At 38.1% G+C, this 26,103-nt stretch overlaps 1 protein-coding gene across 10 annotated transcripts in view; it reads left to right on the forward strand.

The window, feature by feature from the left end:
- Positions 1-24,805, forward strand: part of CLEC16A (C-type lectin domain containing 16A) — a 61,181-nt gene extending 36,376 nt beyond the window's left edge. The window contains exons 19-24 of one of the 10 annotated variants that reach the window (XR_009488658.1): positions 2,734-2,885; positions 3,581-3,785; positions 4,490-4,657; positions 9,958-10,098; positions 12,329-12,540; positions 19,731-19,863. Coding sequence is in view for 8 of the 10 variants with exons in the window: in XM_059861904.1 (XP_059717887.1) it covers positions 2,734-2,885; positions 3,581-3,785; positions 4,490-4,657; positions 9,958-10,098; positions 15,783-15,902; positions 19,731-20,071 (1,127 nt within the window). In the remaining 2 variants the exon portion in view is untranslated. Of the gene's footprint in view, positions 1-2,733; positions 2,886-3,580; positions 3,786-4,489; positions 4,658-9,957; positions 10,099-12,328; positions 12,541-15,778; positions 15,986-18,641; positions 18,697-19,730 lie in introns of those variants that run through there. The other 9 variants (XR_009488657.1, XM_059861908.1, XM_059861904.1 and 6 more) reach the window with 9 other exon arrangements.
- The last annotated feature ends 1,298 nt before the right edge of the window (positions 24,806-26,103 follow it).

Genomic DNA, 26,103 nt, shown 5'->3' on the forward strand with positions numbered 1-26,103 from the left:
AGCTTTTAACGTCTGCAGATAATTTCTGGAATTGGGATGACTGGAAATTGTAAAATCATTAAAGATCAAGCCCCACAGCAGGTCAGGTGCATTTAGACCATATCGAGTAGCTGTTACATTCATAATGATTTCTTACAATACAGTCTTTTCAGGCAAATATTTTTATAAACACAGGCAACTATTTCCCCTGAATTTACATCTTCAGCACTGCAAGCAACTGAGGTCTATAAACTCTCCTTCCTTGGCTGTATTTCCTAAAACTTGGGTTTTTCTTGGAGAAGTTCACAGAAATCTTGAATCCATGTAATGGAGGTGTAGTGTCCAAACTAGTTACAAGCTTCATTTTGCTTGAGGAGAAATTAGCCATTGCTGTTAATCTCAGTTCTCTGCAGCAGTGTCACACCAGGAAGCCATTCAGCCTGTGGTTCAATGTTATCAGACCAAATTTGAATAGTACTGAAGTTTACTGGGCTTGATATTTTCATCTGAATGTGGTTGGATATCTCTAGCTGTTTCATAGCATAGCTGTAAGTATTCTTATATCAGTTCACTGAAAATGTGTTTAACCACACTTTCTCTTCTGTTTTTGTCATCAAGGATGACAGTTTGACTCTTCAGCAGCTGTGAACTAGAAACAATCATGTAAAAGGACTACATTCAGTTGTATAGACTCAAAGGATTCCTGTAACAGTTGCCTAGTAAATGAGTAACTTTCCTTTCTGTTCTTTTAAAGACTTTTACAGTAATGCTTTTCTTCAAGGTGTTGTCAGGTCTAAAATAAAAACTTTCTGTTCTGGAAAGCATTCTGCCCTTTTTTTACTTGGGCAGTTGAATTTGTACAGCAAGTATTTTAACCTGCTCACTGTTGCACTAAAAACTTTGTAAATGCTGGTCAGAAACTAGTATTTGAGAACTCCACAACTCTGTTTGGTGTTGTGGCCTGTTAGTTGAGAATCTCCCAAAAGAGTCATCAGCCTCACATCTCCTCTTTGAGGGAGTCCTAATCCAAGCACTTCGTGTCTTGAGAAGAGCAGGAGTGCTCCAGGAATTCGAGTCAACTGAAATCACTATGTTGATGGATTCATTTGGTTAAAGAATGAAAGAGGCATACCAAAATAAGAAATATCCAGTTCTGCCTAGTGTCTTAGCTCCTTCTCTGAACAGGAATAAATCCTCCACAGGTTCTTACAGTAATATTTGCCAATCCTTTATGGATTTCTTGAGCCTTCCAGGGCTGTGAGAAGGTTAATGCAATCAATCCTCACATTAACTGAATCATGTCCTGTATGTATGGCATTTATTGATTAAACTTGTTTTCTCAAATTTCAAAAGCTGATGGCAGATTCACACTGGTTAGCATTAATTATCCTCTTAATTGTGTTAGGGTTCCATATTTCATGCCTTTCTTTCCTACCACCCAATGAATTTTGAATGGATCCTGCTGGTAAAGGGTAATTGGTAGATTCATAGAAATCTTAGTTGGAAAGGATCTCTCACTTGTGTTGTGGTTTTTTTTTTTTTTTTTTTTTTTTTTTTTTTTTTTTTGTGGGGAAGAAATTCGTTTGATTTTTGAAGCTAGAAAACCTTTGGTGATGTAAATTTCACAACATCTCTGGGTAACTTCCTGCACCAAAGAATTTCTCCCGCCTCCTGACCATAATTTATGGCTGTTGTCTATAGTTATATGACCTGCCACTGTGAAGAGCTGTACACTTCCACTTGTAGTTTAGCCTGCAAATGTTTCTAGTATGAAGAGTGGTGTTAACTGCTTGTTTAGATATTTGGATGAGTAAATAAGTTCTACTGTTTTGTATAGCCTTCACAATATTTTACTTGCTGTAAGTTGTACTAGATGAGAGAGAGGAAAAAACCTGTGTGCATCAAATATATGAAAGAAAGTATCAGTATGAAGCTAAGGAAAAAGCAGCTCTTAGTAGAGTTAGCAGAGCTCTGCTAGGGGTTGGCACTGCCAGTTTAAGGGCTGCTTGGTAGATTTCAGCAGGGTGATTTAGTTTCTTTCATTAATAATGGGTTTGAACTGGAATGGAGCAGTGAGGAAATGGCAGAGAATGTATTTTGGGGTTTGTTGGAGGGGTTTTTGGAGTAAGAGAGAGGGTATGTTTGTTCAATATAAGTCAAATATATGGATAAAGGAAAAAATGTCACCTCATTTAACAAACATTGTCAAAACACAGCTACAATTTACCTGGAGAGTCCAAATAATCTTGAAATTGAAGTGTGTCTAAGAGCCAACGTAGGTTTCAGACCTGTAGAAAAGTATCTTGTGTTGGGAGACAAAAGTTTATACCAAGGTAGAAGTAATGGCTTGCAGTGTGTTGGATCTGGCTGTAGTTGTTAACAAGATTTCATGAGACTTCACGTAGTGAGAGAAATCAGCACTGTTGCAATTTCACCCCTGAGATGAAGGGAGCTTTTTTCTGAAAGGTAATGAAGGTGGTAAGAGAAAGCAAGGTGTATATAGTACCCATCTTATATTTAACTTGTATGCCTGAACCCCTGTTTTTAAAATCTCTCCTGCCCTTTCTATGTAACTATGGTAAGGAAGTTGAAATATCTATTAAAAATGTGAACAGAAGCTTTAACCATGTGTTGTCAAGATTGTTATATTTTTATATATTAACATTTTTTGTTATGTAAAATACCCACACCCCAGAATCCTCAACTTCAGTGTTAGGTAACCTTTTTCTTTTCTTCCTTCCTTCCTTCCTTTAGATAACAGTGATCTGATTGCTTGTACAGTCGTAACAAAGGATGGGGGTCAAGTTCAAAGATTCCTGGCTGTGGATATTTACCAGATGAGTTTGGTTGAACCAGACGTTGCCAGACTTGGATGGGGAGTAGTTAAGTTTGCAGGCCTTCTGCAGGTAAGAGAAGTTGTAGTTTGGGTGGCCAGCTTTTCTGATCTGAAAATCTACGTTTTAAGTTGGATAAATAGTAATAGCAGTATTAGCTTATACATTTAAGCTCTGTACCATGCTTCCTTGTTTCTTTGGTCTTTTTTCTGCTTCCTGCCTTTTAAAACAATTCTGATTTTCTGAAGAAGCTTAGGTAGGTAACCAGAGAGACAATTGCAGATGGGGTAACTTCCTTAACACATGTTGGGCTGTGCTCATTGGAGCACTGAAGTCACATCTGGTTAGGACTGTGTTCCAAGCACTTTACTCAAGTAGCACATTAATGAACTCAGAGTTCTGATTTTCCGACACAGGTAGAGAAGATGACAGGTTGTAATTTCAAAATGATCTGTGCTTCTCTAAGGAAGTTTTGCTCATTTGTCTCTTTCTTGCTGTAACCATTGCTGTTTGTATTTCCTGAAAATTCGCTGTGCTCAAATAACTTAACTCAATCTCTATGAATACTGATTTCTGAAGAAGTAAATCCAAGTTGTACAACTTTCAGAATCTGGTTTGGTTTATATTGCTGGTTTTTTTTAACACGGAAACTGTCTTAGAGCTTTAATGGAACATTCTCATAGTATTTTCTTTCAATGTTAATATTTAATCTGTAGTTTAGAAAAGCTTACTTTTTCTTTAACTATTTGCATTCTGCTTCTCTTTAGGATATGCAGGTGACCGGAGTAGAGGATGACAGCAGAGCCCTGAACATAATAATTCACAAGCCTGCCTCCAGCCCTCACTCGAAGCCCTTCCCCATCCTGCAGGCCACGTTTATCTTTGCGGATCACATTCGCTGCATCATCGCCAAGCAGCGCCTGGCCAAAGGCCGCATCCAGGCTCGGCGCACCAAAATGCAGAGAATAGCAGGTGGGTGGCTGTCCTGCAATGGTTCTGGGAGGCAAAACTTGGCTGTCATTGCAAGTCACTCTGTCATGTCAGGCTGAGGCACACTGAGGAGTGGTGGGCCACAGAAAGCTCTAAAGCAGAGCTGAGTTTCCAAGGAATAGATTTAGTTTCATATTTAACTTTGAATTTGTAAAGTGGATATGTCACACTTTTATGCCTTGCTTCATGTAAAAAAATTTAAAGCGAGTTTGAGGATATTACTATTTGATATTAAAAATTTTAGATTGAATGTAATGCAAAGGCATTTATTTTCCATTTTAAAGCTGATTGTCTCTTTAAATGGCTTTCTGCAGTGTTCTGTTGTAACTAATGAATTACTTTATTTCTGCAGGGAAAAACAAAAGGGGTTTTTTGTTGTTAGTAACTCCTATGGTTTTTTAGTGCAAGGGGCTTCCTGTAATCCTGGGGTTTTTTACTTCTCTGCTGTATTTTGAGGTTTCCCTAGTGTGAATGTGGTGTGGACAGCAATGTAGAAAAGGTTGCCAGAAGCACTGACTCTTTAGTTTGTCGGTGCATTTGTAACCATAATTAAAAGGCAAATGAAAGCAAGTTATGTTAAAATCTGGTTTAGTCTTAGGTCCTGAGCAAACTATCAATTTTCTTGTCACCTCTTTTTCCTTTTATGTATTTGAGTAACAAAAACTATCAATTGTGATTAAACATAGCTCTCCTGGATCTTCCTGTTCAGCCTTCAACTGAAGTTATGGGTTTTGGACACAGCTCCGGAGCTGCAGCCCAGCACCTCCCATTTAGATTCTACGACCAGTCCCGGCGTGGGAGCAGTGACCCGACAGTGCAGCGCTCTGTCTTTGCATCTGTTGACAAAGTCCCAGGTAAGATTAGCATTCATTAACAAGCAGTTTTTGCTTTGTGGTTTCTGTCTGCAGAAACTGTACTGTAACTTGTATAAGCAGTGAAAAGCTTATTGTGATGTGTTCCTGAACACACAACTCCAGGATGAGGCTTATGGCAAAATTTACTCTGAGAGAAACAAATAATACCTGGGTGTGTATTCTGGGTATGTTGTGAGCAATACTTCCATGGCAGGTTCCCCAGATGTCTTAATACCTTGCCTTCCTTACCAATCAAGTTAATTTAAATCATGCTTTGCATACTCAGTATTTATGCAACACATTTGGATCTTCCTGTTCAGCCTTCAGCTGAAGTTACAGGTTTTGGACACAGCTCTGGAGCTGCAGCCCAGCATCTCCCATTTAAATTCTATGAACAATCCTGGTCAGTTGTGTGTATTTCCTCCTTTAATTTGGTTATGAATGTTTTCATGCTGAATTGTGAAAACAGCTGGAATGCTGTGCACTGCCTCATTTCCCTCAGAGTGAGCAAGACAGAAAAGGGCCACAGCTACTCCTAAAACATTAGCTTGGAACTGGGGTTAAAGGAATGATTCTGAATCAGTGAGCTCTTTTTATCTCTATTGTCTGTTCCACAAATTGACTTCTCTGCAGAATTTCTTTTCCATTGACATTTTTCTTTTTGGGTTGAGTCATTTTAAAGGGAAATCTCATAGTGCTTAATTGTGCTGTATTATACAAAAGATTTCATTACCACTTGCTGCCAGTCCTTTCACAGTACTCAGCATTTCTCTTTAAATGTGTTTCAGAATTCAATTGCACAGAATTCAAATTACTTAGAACACAGATGTTTTACTGCTTTAAGACTAAATTGGAGCTCAGTTACCTGAGTCCTGGCTGGGGAACAGAAATTATAAAACCATAGGTATTGTCAGTCAGGTGTTTCAAAGACAGGTGTATGTTGTGTGAGGGGGAGTGTTTTCCTTATTTGACCTGACTTCCATGGAAAAGGTGTGGTTGTAAAGAGTCCAGTGTTACTGTTTCAGCTTTCTCTAAGGAGAGTGCACTTGTGTTCCTAACTAATGACTTCATCTACTAATTTGAAGGGGAATACTGGGTATGATGCAACATAGTCGTTTGTTCAAGCAATGACATCCCTTATTTGAATCCAGGAAATGTAGACTTCCACTTGCAGATCCAAAGGGAAAAGTATTTTGAAGCTTTTATTTGATACAAAGTATAAGAAATGAGGCACGCAACTTGAAGAATTTCAAGTACAGCATCTTTGAAATGCATTTTACGACAGGTAGTGATATAATAAAAAAGGATTAATATCCTGTTTTTACATCTTTTTTACATTGCAAAACCAGTATCAAATGTGGGTTTGTTATCTTACCTTTGCTGAGGAACAAATAAGGTTTCCTTGTTCCTAGTGATTTTTGAAGGAATCTGTGCTTATCCCTTAATAAGACTTGCTTGCAATGATTTTTACTTCAAGAGGAGAAATTTGTGGCTTTGAAAAAATTACTGAACAAGTTGCAGTTAAATTAGTGGCTTTATGTATTCATTTCTTACTGTAACAGCTCCAACAGGTGTTTGAGTGCTGCAGAGCTCGAACAGTCAGTTAATTTCGTTGTACTTTTAAGAATCAAAGTGTGCTTTCCCTTTCCCTTGGTGATGATATCCTTTGTAGATTTAAAGCAGAGCTGTTTTTCTGGTAAGATTTTTAGAAGACTAATTACTACTTTTGTTAGGACCGTGTTGGCTGTCAGTGCTGTACAATCCAGCATGGTTTTTAAGGAATTAACAATCATATAAATGTTCTCATTCCTCCTGCAAGTTTCAGTCTGTGAACTTTGATACAGCTATTGAATCAGTTCCCTAATTCCTATTGTCAATGAATTTAGAATTTTTGAGAACACTTTTTGCAGTTGTCTGGTTCGGTTACTCTCATAGTGCCTGCATAAAGCTCTGCATATGTCACTAGAGAGCCTGCAGTTACCTTCTGTGTTCCCTTATTGTTGTCAAACTGGGCTTCATTCTCCTTCATTGTTCCACAGTGCAAAGTTAAAATCTTGGTGTTTGGGGGAAAGAGGGTGAGGATTGTTATAGCTTGAAACTGTATTTTGTGCAGGACAAGTAAAGGGTGATGAGAATGTCACAGACCATGCTTCAGAACATCCCCTTGAACACAGTGAAAAGTGCAGGGACATTCTGTGATTATCTCCTGCTGGACTGGACAGTTTTCAGCAGAGAACAGTGTAAGCAAAATCCCTCACTTGATCAATTTTATCATCATGAAGTCATGGCTATGAGTATACTCCAAGGTCTATTTTAAGTTACTGACCTTTGCTAGAATGTTAGAGAATTTTAGGGATAGTGTAGCTGGCAGGACTGTTCACCATCTCGCGTTTAGCTATGTATGAACATATTGTACTTCTGAAGTAATCTATGTAAATAAAGACCACTGGTTTTAAAGGAACTAGCAGATTTGGTAGGGGCCCTGTGAAAAAAGATCTCCTATTGAAAGTAAATAAATAATGACTTCCTCTTCAAGCAAACTCAAGAATTAGTTTCAAGTATCAGCTCTATTCTGAGATTTATATGCCCAGCATGTCTTAAGGGAAATGTTAACGATTTCCAGCAAAAGGTACATCTAAATATTTTAACAAGTGTGGTTGCTTACCTACTAAGTAAATTTATATTGAAAAGCAAAAGATTCAAAAATCAATAGATTTCTCTTACTATTTTATCCATTGTTAATATCTTAGTAGATGATAATAGGGTTTTGAGAGGAAAAAGCAGGAGAAGAACTTGTTAACATTAGCATGTTGGCAATCAAGTTATAACCATCTTCATTTTAAAGTCTGAAGGAAAAAAAGTCATCCACAGGTTTGGAACCCCTTGTGTAGTATAAACTAACATTCCTGTCATCATCAGATGAACCTCCTAGTTGTTATTTGGCTTCCTGTAGCTGTGATTAATTCTGCTCACATTTTCTTTGCAGGTATTTCCTGTAGGAGTTTCCTGATTAGAATTTTTTTTTCTTGGTCAGTAGTTTTCCAGTTACAGTATTTTGAATGATTTAGGCTTACCTTTCCCTCTTATCTAAATTAGCTTCTGTTAGCACACTTAAAATTCTTCCTCTGCAGTTGTTTGGGGAGAGAAAATATGTTGAGGTCATTTTGAAGCAAATGCTCCCGTGTAAGGACATGAATCCATGAATGCTGTTTTGCAGAAGCTTTGGGCTGGCAATCCTGCTAAATCAGACCAATTTTCCCTATGACAATCATGAGAGACCTTGTTTGCTGTTTTCTGCTGTTCTGGTGAGGGTGGAAGGTTTCTTCTCCCTCGGAGTGCGAACTTTGTGGATAAAGAATGCTTCGGATGGGTGCAGCTCGTACCAGCACTGTAAGGGAAGCTAAATATCTTGGTGTTAGCTCTTCTGTACCGGTGGCTTTAGGAACTGTTCATTCACATTAACAGTTGGCTTTGCCTCACTTCTGTAGTCACAAGTCCACTGGTTATTCCTTGTTTCCCCATCCTAACTGGTATTTCAAACTATGAACGGTGTATGAAAAATCTAATGTACATTTTCTGTGATTAAAAACTATAGCACTCAGGGCCAGTGATAGATGTGGAAGTCTTTCACATTTGAGGTGGTTCACTTTGTGGTTAACTTTTTGCAGACTGTCAGGCGTCACTGTGTGTAAACTCAATTTAACTTACCTAAATGATTGTAGAAGATCAATCAGTTTGGTTTCTGAAATAAAATGCATAGATTATTTACATTAATAGTATAATTAGCTCCTTAACAAATATTTTGTTTTTCACTGAAAATGATCTCTCCTGCCTTGGTAGTGATTTAGTTCTTTCAAGTGGTGTTCGTCTTGAACATAATGAATTGTAATTTAACTTGGTAAAAATGACATTTAGATACCTATCTAAAACTATGCTGCAGTGCTACAGAAATTCAGGTAGCATTGTGTTTCTGCAAGTGGTTTTGAGTCTAGTTCTTGGGTAAGCGTGGGAGGTAGAATGTAGGAGGTGGGACTACAGATCAAGTCAGATTATTAACAGGACAGATGTTTGTGAGCTTTCTTCTGTGCTTTCATCACTCTTGTTTTCACTTGTAGCAGTCTGTCAGTGTGTTGCTGCTAACAGCATTTTTCTGACTTGGCATATCTATGTTTCAAAGCTTTCAGAGCTTCTTGTAACATGTCCATTTAAGCTGAGCTTTGGGTGGCCTCATCCTGTATGGCACCAGCACCTTCCCCTATAGGAGAGTCTCTGAGTGAATCATCCATGCACTGCCATGGGAGATTCCCTGTATAAAAGGATAAAGAACTGTGTGGTGTGTTTTCAGCCTTACCTGATTATCAGATACTTTCCTTTTCAGTGTTGACTGTTCAGTGAAGGTAGCAACTAGAGTATTGTTAGGTGTTTTGTAGTCCAAATTGTGGCTGCTTTCAGTAATTCACAGGACTGCCAAAAAAACAACTGCATTAGTACTTTCCCGTGGGAGAGAAGGAGGAGAGCTGCAGAAGCAGAAACATGGTGTACCTCACCTGACCTACAGCCCATGGTGAAGATACTTCTTTTGCTGTAAGAAGTGCATCAGCTTCTAAAAAGCTTCTTGCTATCAAAACCTGAAGAGGTGGCTATAGGTATGTGCTTATAGAAGGAGAAAGGAATGAATGCAAGGTGGTTAGGAAAGAAAAGGATGCTACACTGCAAAAAGATTGAAGTATTAGACTAGAAGCCAGAAAATGACTCATCTAAGAAGTGCTGTTGGAGACTGTATAGATCTTTCCAGTGTTCAGACAGGAAAAAAATTAGTTTGTGAGAGGCTGGATGAAATTCAATGCCAGCATTAGATGTGATTGAATAAAGTTTTCTGAAGTTACGTCAGTAAAAAATGTCAGTCTTCTATCCCAGAGGTTTTTTGTTCACTTTTGCCTTAATTGTTTTCTTTATCATGTTAAGGTCTGTGACCTGTGAATATATTGACTGTATCAAAACTTGAAGAGTTTTGATATGTTTTGACTGTTTGTGCAATCTCTAAGTTTTAAAATGCTTTGAATCCCTTAAACTCTCTTTCCTTATTCATTGATCAGCAGTTGTAGCCTGTTTTCAATAAGGTACAATCAGACTTTTCTGTTTCCAGGATGGAGGTGGGAGAGGGCACATCCTCTGGGACACTACAGGAGGTTGGCATCACCTTGATTCAGGATTTGCTTTTACCCTTTCCCAATTTGTTCAACAGCTTAACTCTTTTAAGATGATATTTAATTTGTAAACTTCACTGTCCTATTTTGCAGGCTTTGCTGTAGCCCAGTGCATAAATCAGCACAATCCATCCCCACTCTCGTCACCATCCCCTTCCAGTGGCAGTACAGGGCGCTGTGATTCAGTGACTGCAAGCTCGACATCCACTCCTTCTGCTGCTCAGAGCCCAGCAGGTATTCACTCACCACCTTCAGCCTAGGCACCAAGGGATACAGAACAGTTCATTGTAAAATTAAGTTGCTGTGTTCTTGGATTAAAAGAATAGGGTTTTTTGGTTTTAGATCACTTAATCAGCTAAGCCAATTAAAAGTAAATTGTGGTATAAATTGTAGTGATCTCTTCGGCTTTCTGAACTCTAAATACTTGGCTTCTTTAAGTAGAGACTTTTAAGTACTGGTGAAATAATGTCCTGCTTGTCTGGCTTCTCTCCTAGCACAAACAGGTTAGAATGTTGAGGGGGTTTTTTTGTCAGTGGTTTGTTTTAACTGAAGTATTGCTTTGAATAAACCTGTGATGTAAACTGTTAGCCTTCCACCATAGTGGATAAGTTGATTCCCACATGAAGAATCTTTTTATGAACTGGGTGACATTCGCTTTTGTGTGTTTATCTGATCCTCAGGCTGATTTGTAACACTGGGCCAAAAAATGAAATATTTGAACATAATTATTTAGGATGTTGATATTGTAGTTTTTGCAATAACACTGGTGGTTGAACACCTCCACATTTCAGGAGGCTGTTTCATTGGTGCAGAAAAGGCTGCAATATAAATAGACTGACAGTGTAACTTTCACAAATGTAGGTTGCATGTGTTTGCATTGGTCAGTATATTTAGTGGTTATGCTTAAACTGGAACTTCTTGTTGCATTATTCCTCCTTTTTATGTAGCATTTGTAGAAAATCTTGTAACGGTGTCTGTTCTGAGTGCAGATTGTTTGAGGCAAAGCCTCAGGCTGGAGGCTAGACAAGGGTGCATCCTGAAATGCCTTCATGCTAGAAGTGACCTACTCCACCTCATTTTGGTTATAAAACAATAGAGGTAACTTGATTCTCAAGACCTTTTCAAGCAAGCCCTCATTTTAATGGTCACTTCTGATGTTGATCATTCCTTGAGAGGGTTGTTATGGCTACCCCTTTTAAGAGATGCCATTTTGCCTTTATTTAGAAGGCCTATCTATATCTAAAACTTGTTGCAGTCCTACAGGAAATGATGCAACTTTTTTAGGTATTGAGTGTTTTTAGGTTTCATTGAACAGTGTCAGCAGACCAGTGTGCATTATATGTTTAAAGTGAGTGTCCCTGCAAGAAGTACTGCTGGAAAGGGTAATGAAAGGGTGCTGATGAAGTTAAGGAACAAGAAATATTTAAAGCATTCTAGCAGCCAAACTCTAGATTAAAAAGCTTCTTTTATCTTGAGAGACTAGAATATAGACAAAATAGTCCTGCAATATGTGTAATTTCAGAATAAAATTTGGAATGGTTTTTTATATACCATCTGTTAAAAAATTTATTTTCTCTGTTGGCAAGTGATTGCTGTTAGCCAGTCTCTCCATGGCCCAGGTAATATGTAGTCATTGCACAGAGAAGTGCTGTCATTTATCAGAACCCTCAGGCTGGATTGGCACTATAAGAAAACATGAATTTGATGACATGTTTCTCCTTAGCAGTGTAAAAAGGCTCATGTACAGTGTTCTCTGCTGTATTTGAATCCTCTGTGGTCAGAAAGAGAAATGCAACTACAGGCTCTTACCAAGAGTGTCTAAGAGAAAACTGTGGTAAAGGAAAGGAAAAGAAAGAATCTGTATTATTTCTGTAGGTATAAGCAACTCAAGCTAGTTCACAAAAATATGAAGCAAGACTATGCTTTGTTTCAGATTGAGGTCTTTCAAGCACACATAATCTGGCTTCTATGAAAAAATGCATAGATCCAGAACATACAATTACTCATTCAAGTATCAAAAGATAGTGAATTATTGAAGTATAATCACAGACTGTAGTTAACAAAATTGCAGTCTGCTTACACAGTATGTTCGCATTTGTGTAACATAAAATTGTTTGTTTTTCCTGCATTTGAAAAAGCTTGATGACAGGAGGCTGCTCATTTATTTCCAAAATAAAAAAGAAAAACAAACAATAAACACCAAACTCTTCCTTACCCTTCTCACCCTCAAAAATAAAGTTAAAAATAATGAAAAAAACCCAAACCAAAACCAGAGGAAAAGTATTTTGGAGTGCCTGGTTTCAGTATGCACTTTGCCAGCAGTTAGGTTGCATGAAGTGCCCACCTCGACCTTCATTATGACTTAATCATAAAGTATGTGCAAATTGTCACGTGTTGTGCAGGAAAATTGTCTTTCGGTGTGCTTTGATTTTATATAATTTTTTTTTTTTTTTTTTTATGTGAGGCTCTAGCAAATGTAGCTGTGAGGATCCAGTTCTGGGTCCTACCACTGGGCCCAGTCACCTTCAGCCAAGTCAGAGGAAATGAACCTGACAATGTCCATCAGCTGCTCCATCCCAAATCAGCAACTTGCACTAACCTGCTGCAGGGATGACTTTTGTTCTCCTCAGAGGGCAGTTACAGAGAGGAAGACAGTGACTTTATGTGCATGAGCAGGTATTTTATTGCAGTAGGATAATGCACAGTTGGTACTGAGGTGCATGCAGGTGGCTTAGGGATTTTGCTGGCCCATATTTGCTGTGACCTTTAGGACCAAGAATCCCTGCCCTGTATGTGGCTGTTCAAAGGACCAGTGGTCAGGTCAGACTAATATGTTGCTATTAGTATTGGAAGTGTATTTGGTGCATAGCTGCAGCATATCTTATAGTTTAGTTTCTTCCTAAAAGAATCTCATTAATGCTGGAACAGAAACTGTTCCAAAAATCAGACTAAAGCAATAAGTGTGCATAATTCTTCAAAGCTGCTGCCCTGGTCTGTACCAAACTGCTTAGTGTAGTTGCAGGCAGTAATGAACACAAGTAGTGCTTTGAAACCTGTGGCTGAGTGTCTGATGATGTCTCAAGGTTCTTATTACAGACAGTGAGAATTCTGAAATCCCTGGAGCTAGGTCTTTTGAGAGGTGTAAATGTAGGAAGGGTTTTCCCCAACCCTCAGAGCTGTTTTGACACTTTTTGCCAATCTCAGTGTCCGTTCAGTAGTGTCATTCTTGGGATCAGTGTCTCTGCATTAGCTGATTGACCAGTTTACTGTGAGTTTGGAGTATTCTCCCTTTTGTAGTACTTACAGTAATTGTGATGTGTAGTGGAAACTTGCCAGGGATGTGGCATGAAAGTGGGGCTCTGTTTGGCATGTGCAGGTGGCTGTTCTGTGGACTTGTGCTTGAACAGAACTCTGCTGAAGGACGTGACAGTGCCACGAGCACAGTCTGTGTTACATCAGGTCATACTGACCACTCAGCTGGGATATGGAAACAACTGTTGGTATTCACCCACTTCTGTGTAAAGCAGTGGTTTTCCCTTAGCTTAACCACTTGAGGACAGTTGAAGCTAAAATGCCTTTCCTCTTCTGCTTCTCAGCAGTGACTTGCACGATGTGAAGTAGCCCCTTTGAGGAGGAAGTAACCAGTCTGTGATGAGCAGCAAGCAGTTACCAAAATCTGTTTTATGTCCCAAGGTAGCCCCTGAATGCTGCTGCCATCTGTCACATTTGACTCTGTCTCATTTCCCATTCCATTTTGAGCACACACACAAATTTGTGTGCCCCTCTCTGCCCCTCCTTCCCTGCTCCCCTGTTTGTTCTGGCACCTGCTCAAGCTGTTGACCATGAAAAGCATCCTGGGTTGCTCAGGAACTTCAGACAAGAAGACCAGACTAGGTAAAGGGGAGATGCCTATCTGGACTTCAAGGAAACTACCTCAACTACCTTCCTTAAGAGCAACATCTTAAACCACACAGCTTTTTATACTGTGAACTTGTGATTATAATGTCCTAAGCTACAGTCTTACTGACAAATTTAAACTGGCCAGAGTTTGATATATTTGAGATGGTACTTGTAAATCTTCACAGAGTTGTCTCAATATGATTTGAAATATAGACACCAATTTTTACATGAAACAGTGATAGATGAGAACAAAATAAAGACAATTTGCATGTTAATTTAGAGAAAATGTTACAACATAGAGGATATATTGATGATTAACGAGCAAAAGAGCTTTCAAAAATGTGTCACAGGGAAAAGTTAGGTTAGTTCAATGTTTTGTAAAAATAATTTACTTGTTATCACTCATACCTGCATCAAACAGTCCCACAGCGTTCATCAGTTGCTTTGCCATGAGTGAAATTGTCTCCTATGATTCCCAGGTTCAGTGGCTATCCTACCTAGTAGTTGTCAAGCTGCTTTATGGCACAGATATTTTAAAGGCTGGCAACTCTCCCATTTGCAGTGTTTAGGGATTTAGCTTAGCCCTTTACAAGATTATTGTACTTTAAAATTGAAAAAGCAGAAATCATCCGTTAAAGAAAGCAGAATGCTTAGCAAGACAGAAAAATCAGTGTCTGGTTCTGCAAGTGCTGCTGTCAGGTTGGTTTTTTCTTTGTATTTACTTTTTTTTTTTTTTTTAATTATCATGTGCTTTTAAAATATTGCTATGCGTAAGGTAAAAATGTTCTTGTTAGGCAGATTTTAATCATTAAGTTTCAGAGCTTAGAATACAGTCATGTCTTGGCTACCCCTGCTGGAACTGTACACTTCTTTAAAGTGCTTATTTTCATATATGCCAAGGATTAGATATAGAAGCTCTTTTACTGTAAGTTAGCAGTCTTCCAGAATTATGAATGTATTAATGTCATGTGTGCTGTATTTTATTACTTTTTAAGCTGTCTTAAGTTTTAAAAAGCAATTGGCTTCAGTACTTAAGAAAATGTTTACATCAGAGTAATAGTTAATGAGGACTTCACAAGGCACTGATGTGTGCCACTTAAGCTGTATTTTGTGCTTCTGGCAGGGATTGATGATAAAAGATCTAAAATAAGTACCAAGAACTGTCCCTTGTTGCAGAGAAGAACATATTGGATTCCAGTCTGTGAAATTAAATTTCCATTCCAAGGAGAGGGTGATTAATCAAGCTTGGAGAGCTTATAAGAGCAGTGCCTGCCTTCCTATTGAAACCATCTCTGTCTCTTCCCTCTATAATCAGTAATGTAAATGTGGTTTGACCTCCTGTTCTGTGAAGTTCTAGTAATTTTCTGACTAGGTGAGGAAGTACTTTTGTTCTTAGAAAGTTTCTTTTCTAGGAACTTTCTATGCACCAAGCATCATCATCTGAACTGCTGTTATCTTTTCAAACCCTGTGTTTGGCTTTATCATAAACCAAATGTAAATGCTGTTGTTGGGTTTCAGAATAGTAGGGCTGAGTGGTCTGAAGTGTTGTCACCTGCACAGTACTGCACTGCATATAATTCATGGCCAGGGGAAAGGAGAATAATTCTGTGTCACCAGAATTTGTGGTAAAGAACTTCTCTCAAAGTTTCTAAAGCAGGTGAGTAGATTGTAATGCAAATAAATGCCTGCCAGCCCTCCTTCGTGTAAGTGCTGTTGGTATTGCCAGACATAAACCAAACTTACAAACATTTTCAGATAGGAAGCAAAACATTAAATTCATGTAAACTCCTTTATTTCTAAAGAATGAATACTTCCTGCTTCAGAAGCATTTCCCAAAGGTAGAAAGCTCTTGGTGTGGTGTCAAATTGTATTCAAGATACCAGCAGTTACGGGTGTGTCCTTGTCACTTATTCTTGTTGCTGCTCTAACATTTATCCTTTGTCTCCATTCCAGTTTCCCTCCCCTGTGTCATTGTTGAAGCCTCTGTATGATTTCTGGCTGTGTTTCCCTCTAGTAAGGTCTGGCAGGAAAGGACGCCGGCGGGTGTTTAGTCTGTCGGAGGCTGACAGTCACGGTGGACACTGGGTTTAGGCCTTCCAGCAGCAGCTGCAGCAGAAACTCCCGCAATACCCACTCAGGCAGGTTCCTCCATAAGCCTTCACAAGCCCATAACAATCAATAGAACATATTTGCTTTCCATGCTGACAGCAGTGACAGTGAGGTAGGAAACTGAAGAAAGCGTCATAATATTTGTGTCTACGTTTTGTTTTGGGAGAACTGTAAAGCAATAATGAGCTGTTTCTGAAAGCCTTATCTGCAGCTTCTCCCATGTCTCTGGGCACTCTGCCAAAGGTGGAAATTGTGCTATCAAGCCTCCAGCTTCAAAGCAGCCATGTCTTCATTTGCACAGGGCAGCCCTGGCTGTAGTGAAATTTAGTAAACACAGGCTCCTGAAGAGACAGTAATGCAGGTCCTCGGCCAGCAGCAAGAAATCTCTTTATAGCACAGGTCAAATGGACAGGCATTCAGTATAAGACTGTCCCTGGACTCTGATGGCACAAGCTTAATATTTGTGATCATCAGATTTTGGCAGATGACTTTATGGACTGTTTGATTGTCCTTACCTGAGGAGGTGAGGAGGAGGAGCGGATGCAAAAAAATATGGAAATATGCTCCAGATGACCTTTGTTATATAATCTGTTTGAACTTGTGTCTGATTTTCTTTTCTTTTGTTACTGTCGTGGCATGAAAATACTTTACTCTGCTAATATTTTATAAACACCCTTTTTCATCTTTATAGATTTAATTTGCAACTTTTTGCCTAATGTCTTGTAATTTGTATTTTTGTTATTCTTTCATAGTATGTTGCTGTACAGCTGAGGACACTTCTGTGGATGATACTGATTCTTCCTTTTTCTGTTATTTTCTAACTTCTTTCACAATAACCCTTCTTAACATAAATTAATATAACAAGTTGAGTGTTTTAGTTGGGTTTTTTTTTGCTGTAACAATAATCTTGGCAGCAGTAAAGAAGTGCTGAAAAACATGTAAGGCTGTTGAAGGCTCTGCATCCAAAGAGAGCTAATAATACCCCAAAACTTGCAAAATTACACCTTTTTTTCAATAAGTACAATAAGTTTGGAGGTATGGATGGCTGTTTGTTAGAGCTCAGTATTAGGATCAAAACCATTTTAAGAAACTGACTTCCCTCTCCCTGGTTTTGTTGCAGATTTGGCATATATTTTGTGCCAGAACACTCTTGCCTAAGTACATCGAGGCTGGGGACAGATAAATAGAAATGCTGTTTTCTAGTATTAGGTGATAACCTTTTGATATTTAAAGGTTATTTTATCCAGGGAAAAATTACAAATTTTCATTCTATCCAAAAGTCAAACTGCAACAAAATGTTGAGAGTTTGGGTTTTTTGAAAGCCAGTTAGTATTTTTATATATAGTATGAAGAGAAGTTCCAGATACTAAGTAGAGAAATTAATGTGTAAACATGCTGGATATGTGAAACTTTTTAGAAGCAAGACCTTGGTACCTGTCTTGGTAGTGGCTTAAAGACAGACATTCTTGTGAGCTCTAGACAATGTTCAGAACTCTCCCTCCTCCACCCTTTTGTGTGCTGGGATTTGCTTTCTGATCATTTTGGCAGTAGTGCCACCCTGGGTTACAGCAATTTGCCACTGCTCCCTGAAATTCAGTGCCACAGTGATGGAAGTGAGGCTGGCAGTGACTAAAGACATCCTGAGAGGAGAGAGACTGGCTTCTAGCAATAGTAAATAACAGCTGGAGGGAAGCAGAGGAGAGCTCTGATCTTGTATTCTCTACGAATGCTGCCACTGAAATACTGGGCAGCATGTTCTGCTCACAGTTTTTGATATTTTTATCTTTCTTTTTAATGTTTTTTAAGATATTTGTTTAGAAAGTTTGGACCTGTTAACTCCAGATACTTTTTTTATGAAGACTTTTTCCAAATACTTTTTGTTTGTGGCATTAAGAAGGGAGTCACTTCAGCATTAACTTAGAACCTACCTGGAAGGATTTAGGGACCAAAACATCCAATATAACAAAAGAATATAATGTCTTTCATCATTTCAGTAAATGCAAGTATTAAGAAAAGACATTGATGTTCTATTGGGAGAGAGGAAGGAATGATTTAAGAAATGAAGTGCAGATTCAGAAGTTAAATAGAAATGTGCTGTATACAACATTCTCAGCCGAATGCCATTGACTGATAACACTTTATTTACCAGAGTAAGTAGGTTTCTGAATCCTGAATTGGGGTGACCATGCTATAGTGTAAGAAAGATTAAAAAGTTATCTTGGCAAAGAACATTTGATGTCATTTTAAGATTGTATAGGTTCAAAAAGCAGAAACTCACTGTTCTGTGCATACTGAAATGTTAGTGTTTAGCTTGGAATTCAGAGAAATGAGTCTATGCTTCATTGTTTTAGCAGTTCATTTTATGTGTAATTCTTGCATCACTTCCTCTGTTATCAGTTGCTACATTCTCACTAAAGCTTCTTGACAGATGAAGAATCTGTAGTGTTACTTTGAATCTGTCCTTATAGTTCAAAAATAACCACTGATGTCTCTTTTATTTAATAGTAGACTTTTTTACCATCTATAAATCATGTTTTTATCGAAGCAAGAAGCTTTAGCCACCAATTCAGCAAAAAGTACATGTGAGTTATTTCTGGAGTGAGAATACACCATTGTTTGGGTTATCTTACCAGAAAGGTTAAAAAAAAATCAGTAATTTTAGTGTTATCCGCTGATACTTTAATGATACCCATTCCATTCTCTGCTTTGCTTTTCCTTTTTTTTTTTTCCCCCTTTGTCTTATGTTCATGCTTTCTGTTCTTTTCCAGGACTAATTGGAATCATAATGAAACGGAAATATTTTTAAGGTCACTGTGTATTAGAACCATAACTTAATTCTTAGCTTCTGTATTCACTACATTGCCTTGTAAGCTTTTCTGCAGATTCCTGTACACTTGAACACATGCTGTTTCTTACAAAAGCTTTAAAACTGGTCTGTCTTGAAGCTGGATACCTGTTACTTTAATGGCATCTATTATTGTAGTCTGAAAAGAAAAAAACTTGACTTTTCTGGGCATACTTGATCATCTAAGGCTGTATCACCTCATCCTGTCCATTCCCTCTCCATCCTGAGCCAAATGAACAGCTTGCTTGACAGTTCACTAGGATTTTTAGGGGGAAAGGACAGCACAAATAGCTATTAATGCTGGAGGGTTTTTTCATAAAGTAGGAGGTGCAGCAGCATATCAGTTTTCTGTAGCTTATTTATGCTTATTCTCAATTTTGAGTGTTGGATGCTCCATCCTTAGGAGGACAAAACCCCCACATCTCACAAGGCTGTGTAAAGCACACCTCTTGCAGCACCTTTCAGTTGCAGTAAGGAAATGATCTCCGATCCTTCTGCCATAGTTCTGCTTTCTGTGGCTGAGGTGTCACATAAATGTGAATCTGGAGGATGAATTGAGAGAATGACTTCCAAATTTTTGTAAGAAACAGGCCACCTTTTGGGAAAGCTGCCTGTAGAGTGGTTCTTCAGCTTTTTCTTTTGTTTCTAAAGATCTTCCTGGTAAGGGGTAGTGGGTTCATTTTAGTTCATACTAAATACTGAAGAGGTTTTCTTTCCCTCAACTTCCTGTCTCTAAGAATATTTCTAATATTGGTACATATTCTAATACTAAATGTACATTATTGCCTCGTTCCTAATTTGAACATAATCCTATTGGCATTTTAGGTTATGCCTTTATAATATTTTGGTTTATTTCTAATTACTAAAATGTGGATGTGTAAGCATAGTGCTTCACAAAACTGTGTTTTCTACCCAGTTATTCTTGAACACTCATGAATAATATGGTGGATTGTTAAGCTTAATGTGCATACTGACTTGAGTATTGATTGTCCTTGGTGTTCTCTTTCCTCAGATGATGCTTCAGCTGCAGAGCAGCCTCTGACGGCCAGTTCCGGTCAGACAATGTTGACTGATGAAACTCTTTCAGCTGTTTCAAAGTCCAGCAGAAATGTTGTAAAACCCAGTGACATAGAAACAGCCAACCTGTCTCCCAGCCTGATTCCTGCACAGCAGCCCACAATATCCTTACTCACAGATGACAACACGGACACACTGAGCGTGGAGTCGCTTACACTGGTGCCACCAGTAGATCCACACAGCATCCGAACATTCAGCTGCATCCCTCAGGCCTCTTTGCAGTCTGAAGTTGAGGTTGACAAGGTGAAAGAGGTAGAGGAAGAATGTTCTGATTAAAGCCACCATGCAGACTGTAATAAACAGTGAAGGAAGTGCAACCAAATTGTGATTTTTTTTTTTTTTTCCCCCTCTGGGAGTGCAGATAGTTCTGGAGGCCTGAGAGGCTTCAGGTCCACATGAAGGGACCAAGTGGTGACAGAGAATGTCAGCAGTTTTTAGAGCCAGCATCGGATACTCAGCATATCTGAACTGGGGAAGAGAGAAAAACCCAAACTTTTGAATCTGAATTGGTTCTTTCCTACCAGTTTCTGTTATACAAGAACATGAACATATTTCAGAGGACCTACTGCCTTTCTAATAGGAACTAATTAATTGCAAAAGGTCTACAGTATTATGGCAAAGTGAAGAGATTTCTGGATCCCAGCTTCATGGTACTGCATTGTTACGTCTCTGAAATGGGAGACATGCCATTGACCAGAAAAAAATTATATATTATAGGACAGAGGTAAAACTTCCATTTGAGACAGGGTGATTTTTTTCAGTTTGGTGTTTGGTTTTGGGTTTTATTTGTGGAAGAGGGGTTTTGGGGTTTTATTTGGTTTTTTTTGGTTGGTTGCTTGTTTTTTTATTTAATCCTAATCTTGTTCATCTTTTGGAGGTCTGCACAATACCAGCAGGCTTGGCCACATTCAGTATTGTCTTTGTAGGACTCCAGACTTCAATATTATGTTTTCCATATGTAATATTTATTTCAAGGTTTGATTTAAAGTTAAAACAATGCTTGTTCAAATTAACATAAGGGATTTTTGAGACTACTTTAATCTTTGCTTAGGTTCCTAGAGAGGAATGTAAAATATTTTAAAAGATTGCGATAGCTTGTTTGTTCACTTCTGACAGTCAAATTGCTACACGTCTGAGGAATGGTGATACCCCTGCAACTGAAAGACAACTTCAAGAAGCAGACAGCAGCAGTTTTACTCTAAAGAGATTTTTCAAATTTTTCATAGTCATGTAGGAAGAAGGTCACCATATCAAACTGCTAATTCCTTTGTAAGTCTAATCTTGAAAGGTATTGTTTATTTTTTTTCCCTGTCTGGGATAGTATCCCAGTTAAATGACATTAAGCATACATAAAAGTGATTCTGAGTTAACATTACTTCCTAGATCCTGACACCAAGTTTAAAGAAAAGGGAAAGATGTTTCTTAAAGTTTGGAATGTTCTTTGCTGATTTGATACATAATTTAACATGAAAGGAATTTAAGATTTTTCATCAATTTCCAAGTAAGTTAATTTAAGTTAATAGTAAAATGAGTAGCTTGTCATTGCTGGTTCTTAATACTGAGTTGGCAATTCCTCAAAGGAGGACTGCTGTTTACTTGGTATTGATTTCAGTCACCACTGCAATCTATTTCCTCATTCTGTCTCTACTGGCATTGAGTTCTTATCAAATGGGTGAATCTGCAAAGTTTTTACTCACTTCCCAGTTGCTTATCGTACCTCTTCCTGGCTGTCATAGGGAATACTTGAAGTGATTTTTCAGTGATATGTGTGTGTGTATATATATATGTGTATATATTTTTAATATATATTCATATATATTCATATATATATATATATATATATACATATATGAGATTGACTAATTCACAGGTACCGCTTTTCTCACTTTTTTGTCTTCTTCACATAATTGAATCTTTGCTAACTAGATATATGAGGTGTCTGCTACTGAATGCCAGTAATTTTTCCCCCTATTAACTTTTTCATATTGTTTTGATTTCTAATTTTCTGTGACTACTTCTTTATCTCAAATTGAATTAACTGATACTCTGACCATTCCAGAGTGGCCTAAACTCTAAATGAACTTAGAGTTAGATGTCCTCAGCACTGCAGTGGATTTTGTATGAAAATCTGACATTACTGGAATAAGAGCCTGCTTTTTGGGTTTTTTGTTTCATGCTTAAGATGAATTTGCACTCATGTAGTCACTGATGCAGCTAATGTGCATGTACCTAAACAAGCCTAGACACATCAGTAGCAATCTGGGCTCAAGAACCACATGAATTTTTATAAGCTGCACTGATTGCAGTCTAGACTTTCTCTAAAATGGTGCAGCATTACACTGTAGTCTCAGTAATGTTCTGAAGACCATTATAAAAATTGCCTCACTTAATTAGAAAGCATTTAATGTTAGTTATTAACCTTACATTCTTGACCTAGATTACAGAAAATACCACTGTGCAGGCTGAGTTCCCTTAAATAGAATTAATTTTAGACTGGAAAACCTTGATCTTAATTTATCTCATTTCACATTCAGTTCTAGCAAGATTAGACCCATGCACAAAGAGTCTTTTCAATGCATATGCATATGAATAATCTCACCCCTGAGCTGTACTGCCCAAGAAATGGGGCAAAGGGAAAGAAAGGTGACTTTGTGCTTTTCACTGCCTTTGAGTGTCTTTTAAATCTCATCATCACTTGTCTAGTGAGAGCTTCACAGGAAATTACTTAGGTACTGTTATTAGGAAAATAGAAGAATAGGTCTGCTGTTAATTTGTGATTACTTCAAGCAATCCAGGAATTCAGTAATTGCCCTGGAATTGTCATTTCACTAGCAGTAAAATAAACTTTATGCTTGAAGACGTAGGCAAGCTATCAGACAAGCAGGTTAAACTGAGTGTGTAAGGATGAAGCCACTTCCTAAGAGTAAACACTTCACTGCCATGGTGCTGTCACTCTGGGGTAAAATCAGTCACTTCCTGCAGGAGATAGGGAGCCCCAGAATAGTCTCAGGAGCAGTGGCACTGACCACCAGGGAGTAGTAGTCAAAAAACCCACACCAAGCTAAACATTCTGCTCTTGTCTCCACTAACAAGCTGAAGTGAAACTTGCTTTTAAAAGAGCATTGCCCAGGCAGGCAGCTGCTGTCTGGGAAAAGAAATGGTTTAGTCCTGTAGTTGAATCAGAGATCTGCAGAGGCATCACCTGGAGGCAGGGAGATTGAGGCCTTTTGCCTCCAAAGTAATTAGTCTCCTTCTTTCAGGCAGTCTAATGTAGCCATCTAAATATGTGTAGAAAATTCTCTTCTTAACTGCTACTGTCCTTCTTGAAAGAGTTTTTTTGGTATGACCTACCTTAAGAAATCATTCACCTGGGCACTGTTCTTCTATTATCTAGCAATCTTTGGGGAAGTTCTCCTGTGCTTGCTGTGTTTCTCTTGACCTTTCCCAACATTTGCAGCATGAATTAGAAACAAATAGAATAACTCTTCCCATCTCCTACTGGTTTCTGAAAAGCAGAGGGTGATCCAAGCAGGGCTTGCTAGGGTGGGATGTTTTTAGGGGTTGGGAGGGGAGTAGTTCTTGGGGGTTTTTCTGCTGCTCAATACTTGAGCAGCAACAAAGACATAGGAGATGCAGTTCTTGACTGAGTCTCAAACAGAGGGTTCTTTCATATGGAAACATATTTTTATATTACATTTGTACAGAATTTTCCCTATTTTGATCTCCCAGCATTTTTAGATTTGCACGTTGCTCAGTTTTGATTTCTTTTGCAAGGTGTTATAAAATATATATTTTGTGTTTGTTAATGTATTATAAATGTAAAGCTAAATTTTGGTTGTCTAATAAATGTGCACTGTGGTGGTATCTGGTTTATTGTTTTGTTAACTTGAATTGACTGGTTCTTAATATGAAAAGGAAAAAGTTGTCATTGTTGGGGCTGTCTTGTTAGCATAAATAAATGTGTGGAGTGCATTTATTTTAAAAGTAACTAAAAATGGCTTAAGCAGGTAATGACTAAGAATACTTGATGACAAAAGTTAAGGTCCAGACTAGTTCACAGGATTCTTTTAAGATCATAATCTGAAGATTCATGAGATTATTTTTTTGTCTTGTTTCCCATTATTTTTGGTTATGGATACTCATACTAAAGTGAGTTTAAGACACAGTAATTGCAATCTGATAGTATGTATGAGAAGATCTGAGGGTTAGTGTTTGGCTGTATTTAAGGACTAACTGTGGCAAAAGTATTTACAATTAACATGAAGATTTTTTTTTAAAGATTGAGAACAGATTCAAGTGTGCAAATTTATAGACTATTACAATGTTTAGGAGCTTTGTTTTGCCCAGGGACAGCACTAACTATACATTGTCACAACTTCAGGAAACCCTCTGGAAGCATTACAAATTTTAGAAGATAATTTTAGGCATCTCCACTTGTAAATAACTGTGTTGATATTTTTGTTGCAAACTTTTTTCTTCATTTTTAGCTGCTTGGTAAGTTTGATTGTTTTCAGTGCAAAGAGGTAGAAATGTATTTTTCTAGAAGAATGAATGTACCTGGGATTTAAGCACTACAAAAAGCATTTAATGAGCATGGACTGTCCTCCTATGAAATATATTTCAGTAAAGTTATCTGAAATGTAGTTCATTTGAGGAAAAAAGTCCTGAACATGCACTTACATTTACATGGAAAAAAGCCCAAACATGGTGTGAATCGAATTCTGAAATGTCTTTCTACAGGCAATAAGTATTAATTATTTAATGTAAGTTATGTTAGACATTTGGAGTAAATGTGATATCTTATGTTAATTTAAAGAACAATGTAACTAAGCATCTGGGAAGGGAGTGGAATTAGAAAATACTGGTGTGTGTTTCTGAAAACCAGACTTCTGAGTCTGTATTTGCTGGCATTGAGAATTTGTCGTGGCTATTGAAAACCTGGACAAGAACAAGGAATAGACCTTTCTTTGTAAACGGAACTTGGCAATAAAAATGGTGTTACTAAGAAAACTTCCTTCCCTTTCATGTGCTGCTGCATGCATTTGATGGCCCAAGGACATCCACAAGCATTGAAAGGCAAAATTTGCAGAACCTTGCTTTTATTTAAAAGAATGTTGTACATATGTGACTGTTAGGCATTTTCATCTTTAAGTCAGGGTAATTTGCACACTGTGTGCAGTAAAGACATAGCAGGAGGGGGAGCAGAAACAAGGGAAGGGTGATAGAAGGTAGATGAGACAAAGGGTTAAGAGGGACTGGGCAACATTTAAAATATCTGTGAACCACTTTGAAAGTGCCTGTCATGTGTGATTTCTTCCTCAAATATATGCTTTCACCCTCTGCCTCTTTCTCTGGTGCATTTTGCCAGTTCAGTATATGGATTAAATCCAACCAAGTTATTAGTTAGGTTCTTGTTAATTAGCTTCTACATTTATAAGAATTCATCACAGTCAATATACATTCCTTGGGAAATGTTATTTCTCAATATAGTCATTGCTCCAGAAGCTTTCTTAGGAAGAAATTCAATTACATTGTACCATCAAATAAGCAAGCTAGGTATCAGAGATGGGGGACAAGACTGTGATTTACTCTAACATGCAAATATTAAATCATGGTGTGTTGTGGAAAATGAGCTAAAATCTGCTCCTGGCAGCCAAACCTCCTGAATTTTGTCAGTAATACCACTTTAAGGATGCCAGTTTGTGGCCAGGAAGGTCCCTTCCTTCATGTTTAAAACTGCTTTGTGGTTCTGTATCCTGATGCTTCAGAACTCTTGCAGCCTTTTGTCATTTTTCCTGTGTCTCTGTAGTAAACCTTTCTAGACTCTAGACCTCTGGTCTAGAGTCAGATTGAGCCTCTTGAGCTGAGTTAATAATGATCAGAGAGGGAATGAAAGCACAGCCTCCAAACCTCTTCTCATGCTGACTGGGTTGAAAATTACCTGGACAGAAATGCACTGCTGCATTAGTCCACTCTTTTCTTAGTCCCCAGAAACATCTAAGTGTAGCAACTTGAACAGTCCTATAGTGGGTAAATCCATGTCTTTATCAGCAAGATAATTTCAGCATAGTTATAAAAATAAGTGAAACTCTGTCAATACACATGTCTTTGTCAAAGTAACTCCTGTCTAAGTAAAGATACAGCATTTGGAGATTCTCTTTGTTCTTTGACTCTTAACCTTTACTTCTGTGTCAAGGAGGGAACTCTTTGTGACTTCATGGATGCAGCTGTTGGGGCAGAAGAAACAGCATTTTTATTCTGCTATGTTAGAGTTTATGTGAAGACAAAAGCTGTCTTGGTACTTTCTG

The sequence above is a fragment of the Haemorhous mexicanus genome, chromosome 17 (assembly GCF_027477595.1).
Source record: "Haemorhous mexicanus isolate bHaeMex1 chromosome 17, bHaeMex1.pri, whole genome shotgun sequence".
In the NCBI taxonomy this organism is placed as follows: Eukaryota; Metazoa; Chordata; class Aves; order Passeriformes; family Fringillidae; genus Haemorhous; species Haemorhous mexicanus.